Consider the following 16,371-nt stretch of genomic DNA (forward strand, 5'->3'; position numbering starts at 1 on the left):
TATTTACTCATTTAAATTACATGTAATTAACAGCATTCACAATCTGCTCAGATAATAATCTCTAATGATTTTTATTTTTTTAAATACTTATATCACTGAAATAAGTATGCATTCTAACTCTTATGTGTAATATTACGATATACATAGCTGTCCCTTGTGGTAAATGAAGAATCAAAGGGGCATCAGGGGATACTCTATCACACAGTTCATATGGCCAACAATATGTAAACAAGAATTACAAGCCAAAGTCAAAATATTTTTTTAAAAAAGACCCAATTAAGAAAAAGAAAAGATTTAATCTATATTTATTTGTAGCATGAAGCACATAATTCAGTTCCAGGCCAGTAATTTCAATCTGCTATCAGAAAATTATCCTTCCCAGCTGAGAGAAAGAGAAATTGCCAGCTATGATAAAATTCTGGAAATTATTCATACTGCTTTCTTTGTTTGGCAGCACAGACCTTGACATTACAGATGATCAAAGAACATGTTTTATCTGGAGAAAAAGCAAAAGCTAACACAAGCCAAGAAAGACCAAAAATGCTTTATCAGTGTAGCAATTTCATCCCCATCTCCCATGCTTCATGTAATAAAAATCTTACTTCATGAGAAATATTGTTTTGTTAAGGCTCTTTTTCATTATTTTTGCAATTAAAAAAACCTAAGGCTACATATAAATTTGAGCTGTTAGCTGTTAGTTTTCTCAAAATCAAAAAAAGTTACGAGCTTTCTCTATTAAAAATGCATGTTTTAGATGTAATAAGATGAAATTTTTCTCTCTGATCCCCTAATAAAGCCCTATTATCTATGCCATATTGCCTTAGAATGTATGAAATTTCTGACACAAAGCATGGGAAATATCATGCTGATCTATTTCAATAATATATGAACATATAAGTAATGACTCCACATATCCTATTGAAAAATTAAACAGTACATGATTATGTTGAATGGATTTTGGAACGCAACTAGTAAGAATAAAAGACAGTGAAACTCATTAGAATAAGTATACCCAAGAGGCAGAGATAGGGGGAAGGGGTTCTTCAAAGCTTTCCTTTGGTATCAGCACTAAATAAAAATTTAAAAATTTTACTTCCCAAATTGTGCAATAATAATAATAATAATAGTAATAATAATAATGATAATGATGATGATGTGTTACTTGGAAATATCATCTCTGAAACCTAAGATCTACATATTATATATACAAATATGGATGTGATATACATATACCTACAGTTCATAATGCATGACAAGTAGCATAGAATACAATCCCTGTCTTCACAGGATAACAAAAACTACATTAACAAGAATATTCAAAGTACAATGAAATTTTGGTCTTGATTGCTTTTCTTCAACTATGGCAGTTTTTGCTGCCTCTTGATTCCTGGGGCCAGAGGCCAGCTTGTGATAGGTAGTTCCTTATTCCACAAGAGAAGAGAACAGAAGAAACAAAGCACTGCTCATAGTAAGCAATATGTTTAAGTTACTGCAGCTCACTGTTCTGTAAAAATCTGAGACTGCCAAAAAACATCAGCAAGAATGTGCTGAAACAATAAATATCTATGACGGAAAGGCCAGTTTCCAGGATCACAACTATGTCACTTCAAAAGAGAAAAGAACTCATATTTTCATTTGATAAAACATGGGAATTCTTTAGTTTACTAAAATTAAACTATTTCCTGAACACTCTTTTGTCAATAAGAGCCAAAACTTATTAAGCCCTTACGAACTGAAAAGTTCTGTTAATCTATGATTTTTATTTTTTTTAATGCAACCAGTCATTTAAAAACCCAACTGCTGAAATAGCACAGTTTCTAACCTATCCCACGTTAGTGCTGACTTCCCAGATAGGACTGTTACTACTTACTCATTTCCAAAGGAGCATCACTCCTTATTCAACAACTGCAGATATTGGGCAAGGTTTGTAGTTTCTACTGCTTCTAAAAGACTACAAGATACATATTCCTTCTAGATCATGTAGAATTTCACGGAGAGTTTTCTGCAGAAGTTTCTCAGCTAATGGAGCTCAAAGGGATTCACCTTTAGTTATGCTGTCTTGTCTTTGAATTGTAACTGCTGTGGAAAGTTGCACTGAAGTATGGTGAAACAGTAGAAAGAGTAAAGTTTTGGACATCTGCCCTGGGACTCTGAAGTGACTGTAGATCATAGTGGAGGAGAAAAATATCAACATGAAAACTTCTGGTTGCTCTTTGTCACCTAGGAGATTAGATGCTCTTCTTCCAATCAGTTTCCGCATATGCTTTACTGCACAAACTACAGAGCAAAAGCGTAGCCTAGAGATATGAAAACTTGAATAATTTTACTTAGGTCTGCACCAAAACAGAATCAAGCAGAAGGAAGTATATATGTTCTTGCTCACACTTCTGTTGAACATTTAGAAGCAAGTGATAATCTCAGCAAGATCCTAAGCTAAATTTCCTACAATTACAGGAGGGTTCCTCCTAATAGGGTGGAAAGCATTTACTTTTCTGACCAGCAGTGCTTCTCTTTTGGATTGACTGTGTTTTCATCACATCACTGCACAGTCAACAAGGACAGAAATTCTGAGACATGAAAACAAGATGTAAGCCAAGTGCAAAACATCTTGTGGTACCTTCTGACTGAACAGAGAAATGAGTGCTCTATGGGATTCCAAAGCTGAGCATTTTTAGAGATGGATATGTATGATTGACACAGGAACTCACTGATTGATCTCTTTTGATTAATACATTCCTCTGAAATGCATTAAAAAAAAAAAAAAAAAAAGCAGTGGAGTGTGCATGATTCTGCCAAAGCAGTTAGGCAGTGTTTAAATGCAGATGAAATCAGTATCTTGCTCTTTTGTTATTCTTCAGAGTAAATTATTTTAAATGGAAATTCTCCCCTCCATCTCTGAATCTAAAGTAGTTTTTTTTCTTAAATGGCTATATACTTCTGGAATATGTGTTTCCCAAATACATGTAACAAAAAAATAAAATCCCTTGTACCAAAAAACCCCAAAAAACTTAACCTCAAACCCAACAACATTTAAGTCCTAAAGATTCAAAGTCAGGACATGCTAGATTTACATGCAACAGATAATTGCCTCCTTTTGCATTCACCCTGTACACTGAATGAGATTGTGATCCTGTGGAGAAGACTGTAAAGGATATCCAAATAATCACTGCCTGTCTCCTAATGCATTAGCACAAGAAAGGGAGTTAACACTGCAGCTGTAAATCTGGCAAATCCGATCTTTAAATTACAGTCACTTATTTTGCAACTTAATATTCCTTAGACATTCTTTTTGTTTTTGCGGTCTCCCAGGTTGCGTTTCTTTCCTTTGTAAACCGAAGTTAGAGACAAGAGCACGCTTTGGGCAGTGCTAACAGTTGTCCCTCCCCTGTTGTGAACCATGAATAGAGTCGGAGGAGCACCGAGCCCTCCGACTGCCACAGCCCCTGACCCACCACCAGAAGCTGGTAGGAAGCAGCTGTTCAATTTGCAGCGAGGGAACTCTTTGCAGGGCCAGACTGATTGCAGGGAGCGAGGAAGGAGACAAGGCTCCACAGTGCAAATGATACTGCTGTGTGGTGAAGGGAAAAAAATTACTATGGTCTTCGGCTTCATTAAGATAACAATTTCCAGACCTAAGCACTAACAAACATTTCAAGAAACTGCATGCCGTTACCTGTTCAAGTTTGGTTGAAGTGTTCACCGTGACATTTTCAGATGCACTGTCTTGAGACTGTTGCTTACATAAACCTTTAGCTGCATCTTTAAACATGGTGTCTTTCTCCAGCAAACTGTCTTGCTTGGCAATCGGTAAAGCCAGGGGATTGCTACAAAGAGAATCAATAAAGCAATTAGACTCCTCCTGAAGATGTCAGACAAACAAAAGATTGCCAAATGTGGGTGGCACAAACACAGAACTAAGATACAATTCAGGGCTGAGACATGAGTTCCTGGATCAAGTACAAAAAGGAAATGGGTGAGAAATAAACTGTTCACATAGGTTGGTCTGTTCCAAAAGACACAGAGCAAAACACTGTGATTTAAAATTCACCTTTATGCATATATTTTCTGAACTGAGCAAGCCAAAGAGAATATGCATGAGTCTGCTTCTGACAGCACTAGGCTGGCAAATCAATAGCCAATTTGGAAACTGAATTTAAAATACAAAATTATCCTATGCAATACTGTTTTGAAAAATAATATATTTTAAAATAATTCAATACAGATATTGCCATTGCAGTTAAAATTAAATTCCACTACTTTTTAGCTTACTTCTAATCAGATAATATCCAAGATATATTTTATGACCAAAAGCTGCTTTGAATTCGTGATATGCTAAAAAAAAACACCGCACAAGCCAACAGCAGACTCTGAAATTACTGCAACAATATACAAAACTCCTCATTCACATATAAGTTAAACCTATCCTTACACACATGGAGATGTTTTCCCTACTGACACTTCAAATCATATCACACTTCTGAAAAACAATAATGCCAAAATCTTGGATGATTTTGGCAGTGTTATACATCCAGAGGAATCAGCGAGGAATCAGCCCAAGGAGCAGAGAACAGAAACATCTTAAAAAACAATGGTCTGGGCTCTGACAGTGCAAATGAGACAATCTCATGGAGCGTACAGCAGCTCCTTGCCAAAATGTGTGCAGAATTTCTTTGAAAGGAAATGTGGGCTCAATGTGGGAATGTGGGAATAGCGCATTCCACCATGGGATAAAGCCCAGATGTCAAACTTAGTTTAAAAAAAAATCTCATTTTTACTCTAAGTTACTTGAGTTTGATCACTGATTATAATAAAGCCAGGATTATACATGCAGTTTATTCAAATGAAATGAAGGAGGACCCATACATAGCTAACATTGGTTTCACTTCAGGATAAGAAGAGCTGTTGGAAACAGAACTGAAACAGAGATATAGTTTTAGAAAGGTACAGTCCTAAGCAGAGGCAAAGCACTTTCTAAGCAGAATTTTTTTGAAAACAAGTCATAGTTTACCACTGAAAAAAGATAAATGAACAAAGCCTTTCTTTTGATGAAACCCTCAGTCTGCAAACATTGAATTAGTTTCAACATTTTTTAATGAAATAGACACAATTTCCTGTCTAATGATGTTTTGATTCAGACATTTTAATGTAAAATGTCTAGAGGAACACTAGTGAAAATAAAAATTTCTATTTACTGCTTTGCTTTACCGAAGATAAATTTGTCATAAATTCGTTTGCCAAACGTCATATGGACAAAAGATCCAAGACGCAACTGTTTTTGTCTTTTTTTCTTGATTTGGATTGCAAAACAGGAAAGCCATTAGCCAACTTTTTTCATGAACTTGGCAATTAGATGTCATACAATAAAAGGTATCAGTGATTAGATGGTGGAAGAAATGAAATAGCTGTGACACCCACAAACAGAAATGATTAATAGTAATGCACATTTTACCTAGACTCAGAATGGAACAAAACATAATTAAATATAAAGTTTTATCTGCTAGTAGTCTTTTGCTATTGTTCAAAACTGCTCAAATTCCTTCAGTCTGAATTATTTTTAAGATTTAATCACAGAAAAAGGGAAGATGCAAAGAAAACATAAGCCAAATGAATTAAAATATTAAAAACCAAAGCACTGCCACCTATAACTTTCTGTTTAACATCTTTGTTGGTGACATGGACAGTGGGATCGAGCGGACCCTCAGCAAGTTTGCCGATGACACCAAGCTGTGTGGTGTGGTCGACACGCTGGAGGGAAGGGATGCCATCCAGAGGGACCTTGACAGGCTAGAGAGGTGGGCCCATGCGAACCGCATGAAGTTCAACAAGGCCAAGTGCAAGGTCCTGCACCTGGGTCAGGGCAATCCCAAGCACAACTACAGGCTGGGCAGAAAATGGGTGGAGTGCAGCCCTAAGGAGAAGGACTTGAGGGTGTTGATTGATGAAAAGCTCAATGTGAGGTGGCAATGTGAGCTTGCAGCCCAGAAAGCCAACCGTGTCCTCGGCTGCATCAAAAGAGGTGTGACCAGCAGGTCGAGGGAGGTGATTCTCCCCCTCTCCTCTGCTCTTGTGAGACCTTATAGCAGCCTCCCCGTACCTGAAGGGGCCTACAGGAAAGCTGGAGAGGGACTGGTTACAAGGGCATGGAGTGATAGGGCAAGGGGTAATGGCCTTAAGCTGAAGGAGGGTAGATTTAGATGAGATATAAGGAAGAAATTTTTTACTGTGTGGGTGGTGAGGCACTGGCACAGGTTGCCCAGAGAAGCTGTGGATGCCCCCTCCCTGGAAGTGTTCAAGGCCAGGTTGGATGGGGCTTTGGGCAACCTGGTCTAGTGGAGGGTGTCCCTGCCCATGGCAGGGGGGTTGGAACTAGATGATCTTTGAGGTCCCTTCCAACCCAAACCATTTTATGATTCTGTCATAATTTTTAATTATTCATGTGATGTTTCTTTTAAATTGTGAAGAGCTAAGATTTTTTTGCTGTGAAGTTGAACCTTACCCAATTAGTATTACCACTTTTGTGTTAACTACAAAATACACGTTAGAAACACTTCTTAAAATTCAGCTGTAAACTCCTTGCAATCAAATAAACTTTTCAGTTGTTACAAAAGAGAAGTAGGTTGTAAATCACAGCAAAGTGTGAGGCAAAAAGGTGCCTACTTTTTCCACAGATGTATTTTGCACTTAAGAGGACAATAATAACATGACTTAACAGGCGTGTTCCGTATATTGAAGTACAGGAGAATAGCCTATAAATTATGTACATTTGTGAGATATTAATAGAAAAGCTGACATGTAATTCATATTATAACAAAAATGTGAATGATTACAAGAAAGGAAAAACTATTAAAATTACTCTGACAATTCATTATGACTCAGGTTCAAGAAGACACTCTGAAAATTAAACTGAAATAAAATGTTTCCAGAAAACAGTGCCTTTTAGAAAAATATTTCTATTAACATTCATATGTATTTCTATTACTCACAAGATGAAGACAAGCAATACCATTGAAAATTGAACTATAAGACAGTGCAAGAGAAGATTTTATGTTAATGTAGGCAAGTGGATTAGCATGAACTGTCTTCTTTTATGAAAATTAATGGATAATTAATAGATAATTAACCACAAAGGGAGACTTAAGCCAAAATAATGTTGCATAATAGACAGGAAGGAGAGTTATCTAGGGTAATCTTATTTGAACAAGGTAGGACTGTTGCCACTGGCATACCTAACCAGGAAAATATCCTGCATGTTATATGGAGGAATAGTCATTTTAAGTTTTAGGTGTACAAGCCATCATATATGGAATTAATTTGAGGTTTTTTGTAGGTTTGGGTTTTTTTTTTTTAGATAAACTGAGATGGTTTTCTGTAAGTTGCCATCCTCCAGCATGTCCTTGTTTTCACAAAAAAAAAAAAAAAAAAAAATCATACCAAAAAATGGGAGCTGACAATCAAACAATTGACAGCTTTATCATCAATATTTGAATCACTATGGTAGCTTATAACTTGGTAGAAAGATTTTATACAAGGCATTATATTAAGGCAGATTCTGCAATGACATTTTCATGGGTTCTTTGAGCTTATAGCTTTTGTTGGAGAGAACTTCTGTTACTGTAATCCTTCCATAGGCAATTCTGCAATCCTCCAAACAATTTCTAAGCCCGTTAACATCTGTAAACCACATAATCTCTGAAATTTCAGTCTGAAAAGCTTTTTAAAGTTACGTAACAGAAACTTCAGAATGGATTAAACACCAGAAGAGTGTTTGAAACCCCTAGGATAATTGAAATGCAAGTTACTACATAAATGATAAAATGGAAATGCTCTGTAAGAAGAAAAATGTAATCGCTTTTCTGCTTTGTTGTCTGGAACACATTCATCTATATTTTTTCACATTCTTCTGCTGATTTTGAAACACAGCCATTACCATAATTAATATTTACTTAAATATGTATCAGAAAATATATAATGTGATTAAATTAGCATTACTTTGAGAATAAGTTCCTAATTTTTTGGTATTTATTACTACCTAGATGACTGCACTATCTGTGTGTTTAGGGAGTATTTCACCAAGAAAATTTTTACAAGTACATGTACTAAAATAGAACTGCAGTGGTGATCATTGCAGCCATAACACAAGCCTAAAGTCACCTTTAAGCAGATATAGCCAATTTAACTTCCTGAACTGTAAGCTATGTCAGTTAGTGTATTCTGGTGCAGGTACTTTTGCCAGTGGAGTAACAGAATTTCTTCTGATTTTACCATTAGAATTAAAACTGGCAAAAATTTTCAGCACAGACCTTAGGTTTTCTGCATTGATCAACCTCCAAAAAACCTCATGACGTTAGTAAAATTCTTTCCTTTAGTTAATTTACTTGATCAAACTTCAGAGAAACTCACACTGATAATAGAATGGAAAGACAAATGTTGATTATATGACAATGTGGTCTCCAATATGAAACCAGCTCCCTACTCATTGGCCTCTACTGCCACTTATTTTCATGGGCCATGCTCCACCATTTTATCCCCAAATAGTAATACTTTATCAAACCAGTAAGAAACACTCACATAAGGTGGTTATGCATTAATTAATGGTACATCACAAGCACATTTGTAAATCCTTACAATGAGATGTTGTTATAATGTATATAATGCAATGAGCAAAGTGCATTTCCTGGGCGTAAGCTGCGAGGTTTTGGTAGCAGAGGAGCTGCAAGGAGCTGCAAGGAGCTGCAAGGAGCTGCACATGCTACCCCATGCTGGATACAGCCAGTTTCAGCCAGCTCCGCAATGGACCCACTACAAGACACAGTTGAGCCCATTGGCCAAACTGGTGGCACCTCTGTGAGAACATATTTGAGAAAGGACAGAAAATGCCACAGGGAGAGAGAAAGGGGGAAAAAAAGACCGAGAAACAAAAAAGAGACCACCAAGGTCAGAGGAGTAGGAGGTGCTCCACAGCAGAGCAGGCACCACCACCTCCTGAAGGGACATCAGTTATTTCTCTCTGCAGCTGCTTCCTTCTTGCTCTTTTCCTGTGTGGCACATGGAGGAGCCATGCTGGTGCAGGTACACCCCTGGAAGGACTGGAGCCTGTGGATAGGTCCACACCAGAGCAGATATTTCCCTGAAGGCACTGTGGCCTTGGAGGAGCTACACTGGAGCAAGTACTCCCCTGAAGATACTGCAGCTTGTTGAAGACCCATGCCGAAGCACAGGAAAAGAGCAAGAAAGGAGTGGCAGAGAGAAATAACTGCAACCCTGCCCTGTTGAACCCTGAATCCCTCACTGAAGGGATTAAGTGTACCTTGCAGCGATAACAAGGAGGGAAAAGAAGAGGTGCTTGGAGTGAAGTTGAGCTTCTGAAAAGGGGAGGAAAGGTGTTTTCCCTAAGTGTATAAATCTTTGCTTATTTTTTTGCTTTCCTTTTTAAGCAGTATAAATCTAGCTCCAAATTTGTAACTGCTGTATCATTTTATCTGTGATTGTACATATTATTTTTACTTTCAGGACTTGTCTCTGCTTCTCTCATAAGCAGTGGTAATTTTACTACACTATTCCCATCTACTTTAATAAAAGGATGTATTAACCTCTAATAATTCTGTTAAGGCAGCCCTAGATAATTTTACTGGCAATTATAACAATGTGTTTTATTTCTCATAGTCTATATTTATAGAATTAAGGCTGACCAAAGAAGATGAGAGGTACAAATACAAAAGATGATTCCGTAGATTTCCAAAATGAACAAGTTACTTGACCCATCAAATTGCACAGAATCACAGAATGGTTGAGGTTGAAAGGGACTTCTAAAGGGCATCTTGTCCAACCCCCCTGCTCAAGCAGGGACACATACAGCCAGTTGCCCAGGACCATGCTCAGATGGGTTTTGAATATCTCCATGGACACACAGACAGGATTCATAGATTGACAAATACAGTTCAAATGATAATCTGACCTCAGTGCATCACTTTTAACAACAGAAGCACTTACAGTTTATTGGAAATTGTGGGCAGATCATGGATGATCTCTTCATATGGCTCTTCTTGAGATAAAGTAGAAACAGCTACAGGGTCTTTCATTTTTTCCTCCCAAACAACTTCAGCCTTCAGAAGCATTTCCTCAATAAACTCAGAAGCTGCAACATCTAAGACATTGAAACACCCAGATATCAGACAAAGAAAACAGTGCAGAAAAGCTCCTAGTTAAAATCTCTAGAGCAGATTAAGATTAAGCATCTGCCTAGATAAAATGAAAATAATTGCTCAGATATTGATCATAAAATAATACTTGAAATTACTGAGCAAATAAAGGCAAAGTAAATTCAGTATGGAATTAAGTTTGTCATTTGCAAAACCTCAAAACCATTCTCACTGTGTGGTGAGCTGAAGTATCATTCAATAATTCATAGGACTTCAGGAAAATCAACACACCTGTTTTCAACTCCGTATTTCAATGAAAACTTGTACTGAAATCCTTTTAAAAGCTTTTACAATTCTACAAACTAGATTTATTTGTCTTCCACATACAGAAGTGCTGAAATCAGTTGTGTTTGCCGACCAGAAATAGAGTTAGCTCAACTGTGTTAAATTCATAGTAAATGTGGTTAGCTACCTGTATTGTTAGATGATCTCTGTTTGGTCTATAGCCTTTTATACAAATACAAACTGGCATGTAACTAACCACAAACAACTTTCCTGAGGTTAACTGTCTTGAAGTTCCCTGTGAGTGTATTTGTAGGTGGCACACTATTTGAAGCATAACATATCTCAGTTTATTATGCAAAGGAAGTTTCTCCTCATAATCTGACAGAAAGATTCTATTTTCTACATTACTGAGTTCCTTTTCCATTTTATCCTAGGCATAGAAGATTGAACAAACATATGTTTCTTCTCTCCAACACTGCTATCTAGCATTACTGCATTAGACCTGCTTTGATCACTGGATTAGACTAGTTGATCTAAAGTCCATTCTAACCTAATATATTCTAGAATTCTGTTATCTTTAGAGCTAGTGCTTCAGCTCCCTGTTGCCATCTGGTCTCAGAAGGTGCCTTTTTCTGTGGGAAACAACAGGCGTTACATGTGAAAATTGGATGGTGAATTTGTTTTCAGTCAACAGCTATAGAGATTCCAGTTCAGTAAACACAGAGAAAGGAACTCAGTAAGAAGTCACCAAAGAAGTGTAAATGCAGCTACCACCAAGGCACTGAAGAACTTACAAGGAAGAAACAGAACTAAAAATAAACAGAGAATGCAACAAGTGGAAAAAATTGCTATCATTTGATATGACACCCTGCATGATCATGACTAGCAGTTCTCAGTGGTATATGAAAAAAAATATATACACATGCATATGTGTATATAACTCTAAACACTATATAAATTATATGTAGACACGTATATATATGTGTGCCTGTGTGTGTATAACTAAGAAAGCAAGAAGGAAAGAAAACAGTGTCACAGTAACCAGTACATACATAATATACATGGATTTTCACCTACCTGAAGGCTTTTCATTATTGCAGTTAAGAAGATTGGGATTTGCCCAGTGTATCAGAAGCAGCTTCACAAGGTTGGTCTAAAATGGGCAAAACCAGAGGTGTTTGAAATGGCAGAAGTAGGACAGGAGCAGTATACTTGTCATTCAGTTTATTCATTCCTTCCTGCACTAGCTAACATCATATGATAAACCATAGGCAACACCTCCAAAATACTACCTTCTGCAGCTACTACACACAGCGGTATAAATTCCAAAAGGCAAAATAAAATACAGTTCTTGTACGACTTCCGTGTACCCTCAGCATAACTCCACCCTCGAAGTCTCGCTCCATCCCTACACATGTAAACAAATCCATATTAATAAGGAAAAAACCTAACCCTCCATCACCACCTGTCATGACTTAGATCACAAATATTTCTTTATGCCTAACTAATTCAACAACTGTGTACCATCACTGCCAAAGGGATTTGACTCACAGCCATCATGGAAGTAAATCTGTTCTATGTCAGTAGTAGAAATTGGCACATTCATCTTATATTTACCAAATCCATTTAATGTGTTAGTAACGGTAGCAATTATAGTACAGTAGAATAGGGTAGAGTATCTATAATGAAAAAGTCTAAAACATATTTTTCAATTCCTGCAAGAATGCTGCAAGCAACTCTTTTTAGTGAGCTCTTCTATGACTGCACCGAAGTCTCTGGAGAGAGTTCTTCATCAAAGGCTGTAGTGATGTCTACCCTGATAAATTGGTTGGTCAGAAAGAAGTAAGAAACTGCGCAAGGAGCAAAAAATACATTTAGAATGTGAATATAGAGCTCAACTAAATGAGAGAACTGTTTGCACTTTTGGATATATGCTAAACCAAATAGAATTTATAATGTAAATTTATCCAACAGGGTAGGCCAGGATGAGCACAGGGGAAAATAAGCTGTGCAGAAAAGAAAGGATTCTTCAGAGCAGAAGAAGAGGGCTACAGAAAAATAAGACCTGAATTGGAAGGCAGGTAAGGGAAAAAATAGTAATTTGGCATAAAAACAAGCAATAGATAGATAGATAGATAGATAGATAAATAAAAGCTAAACAGGAAGGAAAGCATCACACACACAAAAAAATAAAATTCAGTGTGGATTCAGTACATACGAGACAACTTACTACAAAATACCATGACAAGGAGGAATCACTTAAACGCAAAAACCCCCCAAACTTCTAATCACAGAAAACCAGGAAAATATTGTTGCAGATTTCTATAAAAACAAAAAGATCTTGCCCTCCTCAGCTTTCTCTTACTGGCTTTGCATTCTGGCAGTAACAGCAAAAAATTCAGAAAAATGTGGAAGCAGGGAGGAAGCCATAACAGCTTTATTTCCAAATCCAATTAGCCCTGCTTTCAACTGAGAACCCTCAACACATATATCTCTGTGTTTTTTCATTAGGAAAATATGGAGCATGCTTAGTCATTGAGCTGACTAAATCAGCAGCAGTTGCATAATCTCGTTAACAGCCATTCTGAAAAATGGTAGTGGTTGTATCAAAGGAGGGGGGTTTAAAATGCCCTTTCAGTTTAGTAAAAACCCACAGCTTTTTGGGTTACCAAACTTCTGGATTTATGCTACAAGAAGTCCCTTCCATGCTGCAATGTCAAGGCTTCCTGCTGCCAAATAACTCCTGCTGGAAATCCTTGATGCACATATCCAAGACTAAGGGATACATGTCACTGCTAATTTCAGTTACCTGCTTTTGGATACACAAAACTGTCTGTGTTAGTTTTAACTTCATTACTTTATGTTTTAGAAGGAGTATTTTAAAATCCAGTTGCCAGATCATCAGAACTGTGCCTAACAGTACAAATATCTGTAGAATAATTACAGCAAATTACCACTATCCAAAAGTATTTCAATTACAAAGTTACAAATAAAGTAGATACGACTATGTTAAGAAAAAATGCAATATCTAATGAAATATCGTAGACCCTAAGAATAAAATGGCAACGTATATTTAGATTCTTATTTTCTAGCCTTGTCTTTGCCAATTCGTACAAATGAAAAAGCTAGAAGCTTTTCACCACGCCAGAAGCTGCTTACCCTCATTTTCAAAGGCTTTCATAGACCCTTCATGCTTTACCTATTCCCACTCATTCATCATTCAGATTCAAGTTCCCACCTCACATCAGTCTGTGATACATTTTCAAATACCTTTTTCTGTGCTTTTTCTAGGCTGCAGCTTATACTAGTAAGGAAGTCTTCAAAATATCTGCAAAACTGCATTGTAAACCTCCATTCACAGCCTATTCTGATGTGATGCTTGCCAAACAAAAAAACAGGTAAGGTGCTGCCATCCCATCGTTCAGGTGTATTGAAAAATGGCTCAATGGCCAGGCCCAGAGGACAGTGATCAGTGGCAAGAAGTCTTGGTGGAGGCCCGTAACTAGCAGTGTACCCCAGGGATCAGTATTGGGTCCAGTCCTGTTCAACATCTTCATTAATGACCTGGATGACAGGGCAACATAACCTCAGCAAGTTTGCAGATGACACCAAACTGGGAAGAGTAGCTGATACACCAGAGGGCTGTGCTGCCACCCACGGACCTGGGTGGGACCTTGACAGGCTGGAGAAATGGGCTGACAGGAACCTGAAGTTCAACACGGAGAAGTACAAAGTTCTGCACCTGGGGGTGAACAACTCTAGGCACCAGTACATGCTGGGGACCACCCGGCTGGAAAGGAGCTTTGCAGAAAAGGACCTGGGAGTTTTGGCAAACACCAACATGAGCCAGCAATGCGCTTTGGCCACAAAGAAGGTTAATGGTATTCTGAGATGCATCAGGAAGAGTGTTGCCAGCAGGTGGAGAGAGGTGATCCTTCCCCTCCAAGCCCTGGTGAGGCCATACCTGGTGTACCGTGCCCAGTTCTGGGCTCCTCGATACAAAAGAGACGTGAATACACTGGAGAGATTCCAGCAAGAGGTCACTAAGATGATTAAGAGACTGGAGCACCTCACATATGAGGAAAGGCTGAGAGAGCTGAGACTATTCAGCCTAGAGAAGAGAAGGCTCAGGGGGATCTCATCCATGTCTGTAAATACCTGAAGAGAGGGTGCAAAGAGGAAGGAGCCAGGCTCTTTTCAGTGGTGCCCAATGACAGGACCAGAGGCAATGGGCACAAACTGAAACACAGGGTGTTCTGTCTGAACATCAGGAGACATTTTTATACTGCGAGGGTGACTGACCACTGCACAGGTTGCCCAGTGAGGTTTTGGAGTCTCCATCCTTGAAGACATTCAAAGGCGGCTCTGCTTGACCAGGGGAGCTGGACTAGATAACCTCCAGAGGTCCTTTCCAACCTCAAACATTCTGTGATTCTGTGTAATGTGGAAAAGGTTGCCTGTGGCTTTTCCAAAAAAGGCCATTTTTTTCTCCATCGGAATCAATTTGCTAGCAAACTTTTAACAGTTTAAATATGTATGGTCAGGGGAAATTCTTAATGAAAATATATACAGAAAGATTATATTAATGACAGCTTCACATGGGCAAGGTTAAATAAAAAGGTTTTTTGTGTATGTAAAAACTCTGAGCTTGATAAGCAAGACAGAATGCATGATCAGATGCGCAGGCAGACCACCAAGGTTACACCAAAAGAGCTATGGCTTTTCCTCCAAAATAGCAAGTGGGAAGAAAAACCAAAACAAACCAGCCTGTCTACAGTTAACCTGAGCATTAGTCCTCAGAGGAAATATTACAAAGAAATGAAGTGCAATTCACATTAATGGGAGCAACATTCATGATCTAAGGAGCTAGGAAAACATGCACAGATGAACAGAGAAAATACTGACTGGACATGGGAGCATTGGAGTTGAACTGTTCTTTAAATCTAATGAAACATGGAGTGCAATGCTGAAAATAAAGAGCTATAAAGGAAGAAAAGACAACATAAATAAATTTCCTGCAATATGCATGTTATAAAGCCTTCAAATACAATTTTGCCCTACCAAAAAAAGGTCCAAGTTTTACCACACATTAAATGTTACCTAAGAAAGCCCAACGCTCAGTTTCATAAACCACAGGCTTAAAAGCAGCAGTGCTGGCCAGCTGGCAGACTGTAAGGCCTCTTGCCACAGAGAAGTGACTGCAGTGACAGGGTAGGAAATACGGGACACGAAGGAGCGATAGAGATTCCTCATGAATCTTCCCTACTCACTTGAGGCTGCAAAGGCAGCTTCAAACTGCTTCAAGCCATGTTAGTTTTACTGCTAGTGAATTAGCTGTGGAGCAGAATCAGTGGTTCTGAAAAGCATCCTCCTGTCCTGTATGGTCAGAGATTTTTCTCTGAAGCAATGCACAGAACGCTAGATCTGTGCCAGCAACTGCACGGGATAAGCTGCTGGCTCTGGCTGAGCTTTGAACTCTTGAGTTATTATCCAAGTCCCAGTGCCACTACCTCAGATCATTTATTCCCTTTTCTTTACCATTGGAGAGATAGCTGCTTAAGTTGTAAATTCAGAAGGCTGGAGGCTTTTATGCAAATGTCCTGATGTACTACTTTGCACAGGAATGAATATGCATCATCCAACTTGCATGCACCCCCAACAGTAGATTACTTTGGTTCTTCACTTTTCTTCCCTGTCAAAACCAACATTTCTCTCCACTCCTCTCTTTCTGTTTCAAAGTTGCACACTTCCTATCACCCTTAGTGGCCTGGTTCACCATCTATCTTTTGTTCACACATCCCTAGCATTTCTTATTCCTCAGGCCTTTTTTGCTTTGTTTCCTGTATCTGAGACTTCCAGCTCCTTACATGTATCTCCCCAACTTTTATTGGTGCTCTTATGCCTTTTTCGGAGAATCCTATTTTTCTTTTCCTTCTTGAGATCCATT

General features: G+C 38.2%; 1 protein-coding gene across 3 annotated transcripts in view; it reads right to left on the reverse strand.

Moving 5' to 3' along the window:
• Positions 1–16,371, reverse strand: part of MYO16 (myosin XVI) — a 406,643-nt gene that overhangs the window by 196,320 nt on the left and 193,952 nt on the right. For all 3 annotated transcript variants that reach the window (XM_075740353.1, XM_075740347.1, XM_075740336.1), the window contains 3 exons: positions 11,502–11,577; positions 9,991–10,144; positions 3,674–3,824 (listed from right to left, as the gene is read on the reverse strand). In XM_075740353.1, coding sequence (XP_075596468.1) covers positions 3,674–3,824; positions 9,991–10,144; positions 11,502–11,577 — 381 coding nt within the window. The remainder of the gene's footprint in view (positions 1–3,673; positions 3,825–9,990; positions 10,145–11,501; positions 11,578–16,371) is intronic.

Source organism: Balearica regulorum, chromosome 1 (genome assembly GCF_011004875.1).
Source record: "Balearica regulorum gibbericeps isolate bBalReg1 chromosome 1, bBalReg1.pri, whole genome shotgun sequence".
NCBI lineage: Eukaryota > Metazoa > Chordata > Aves > Gruiformes > Gruidae > Balearica > Balearica regulorum.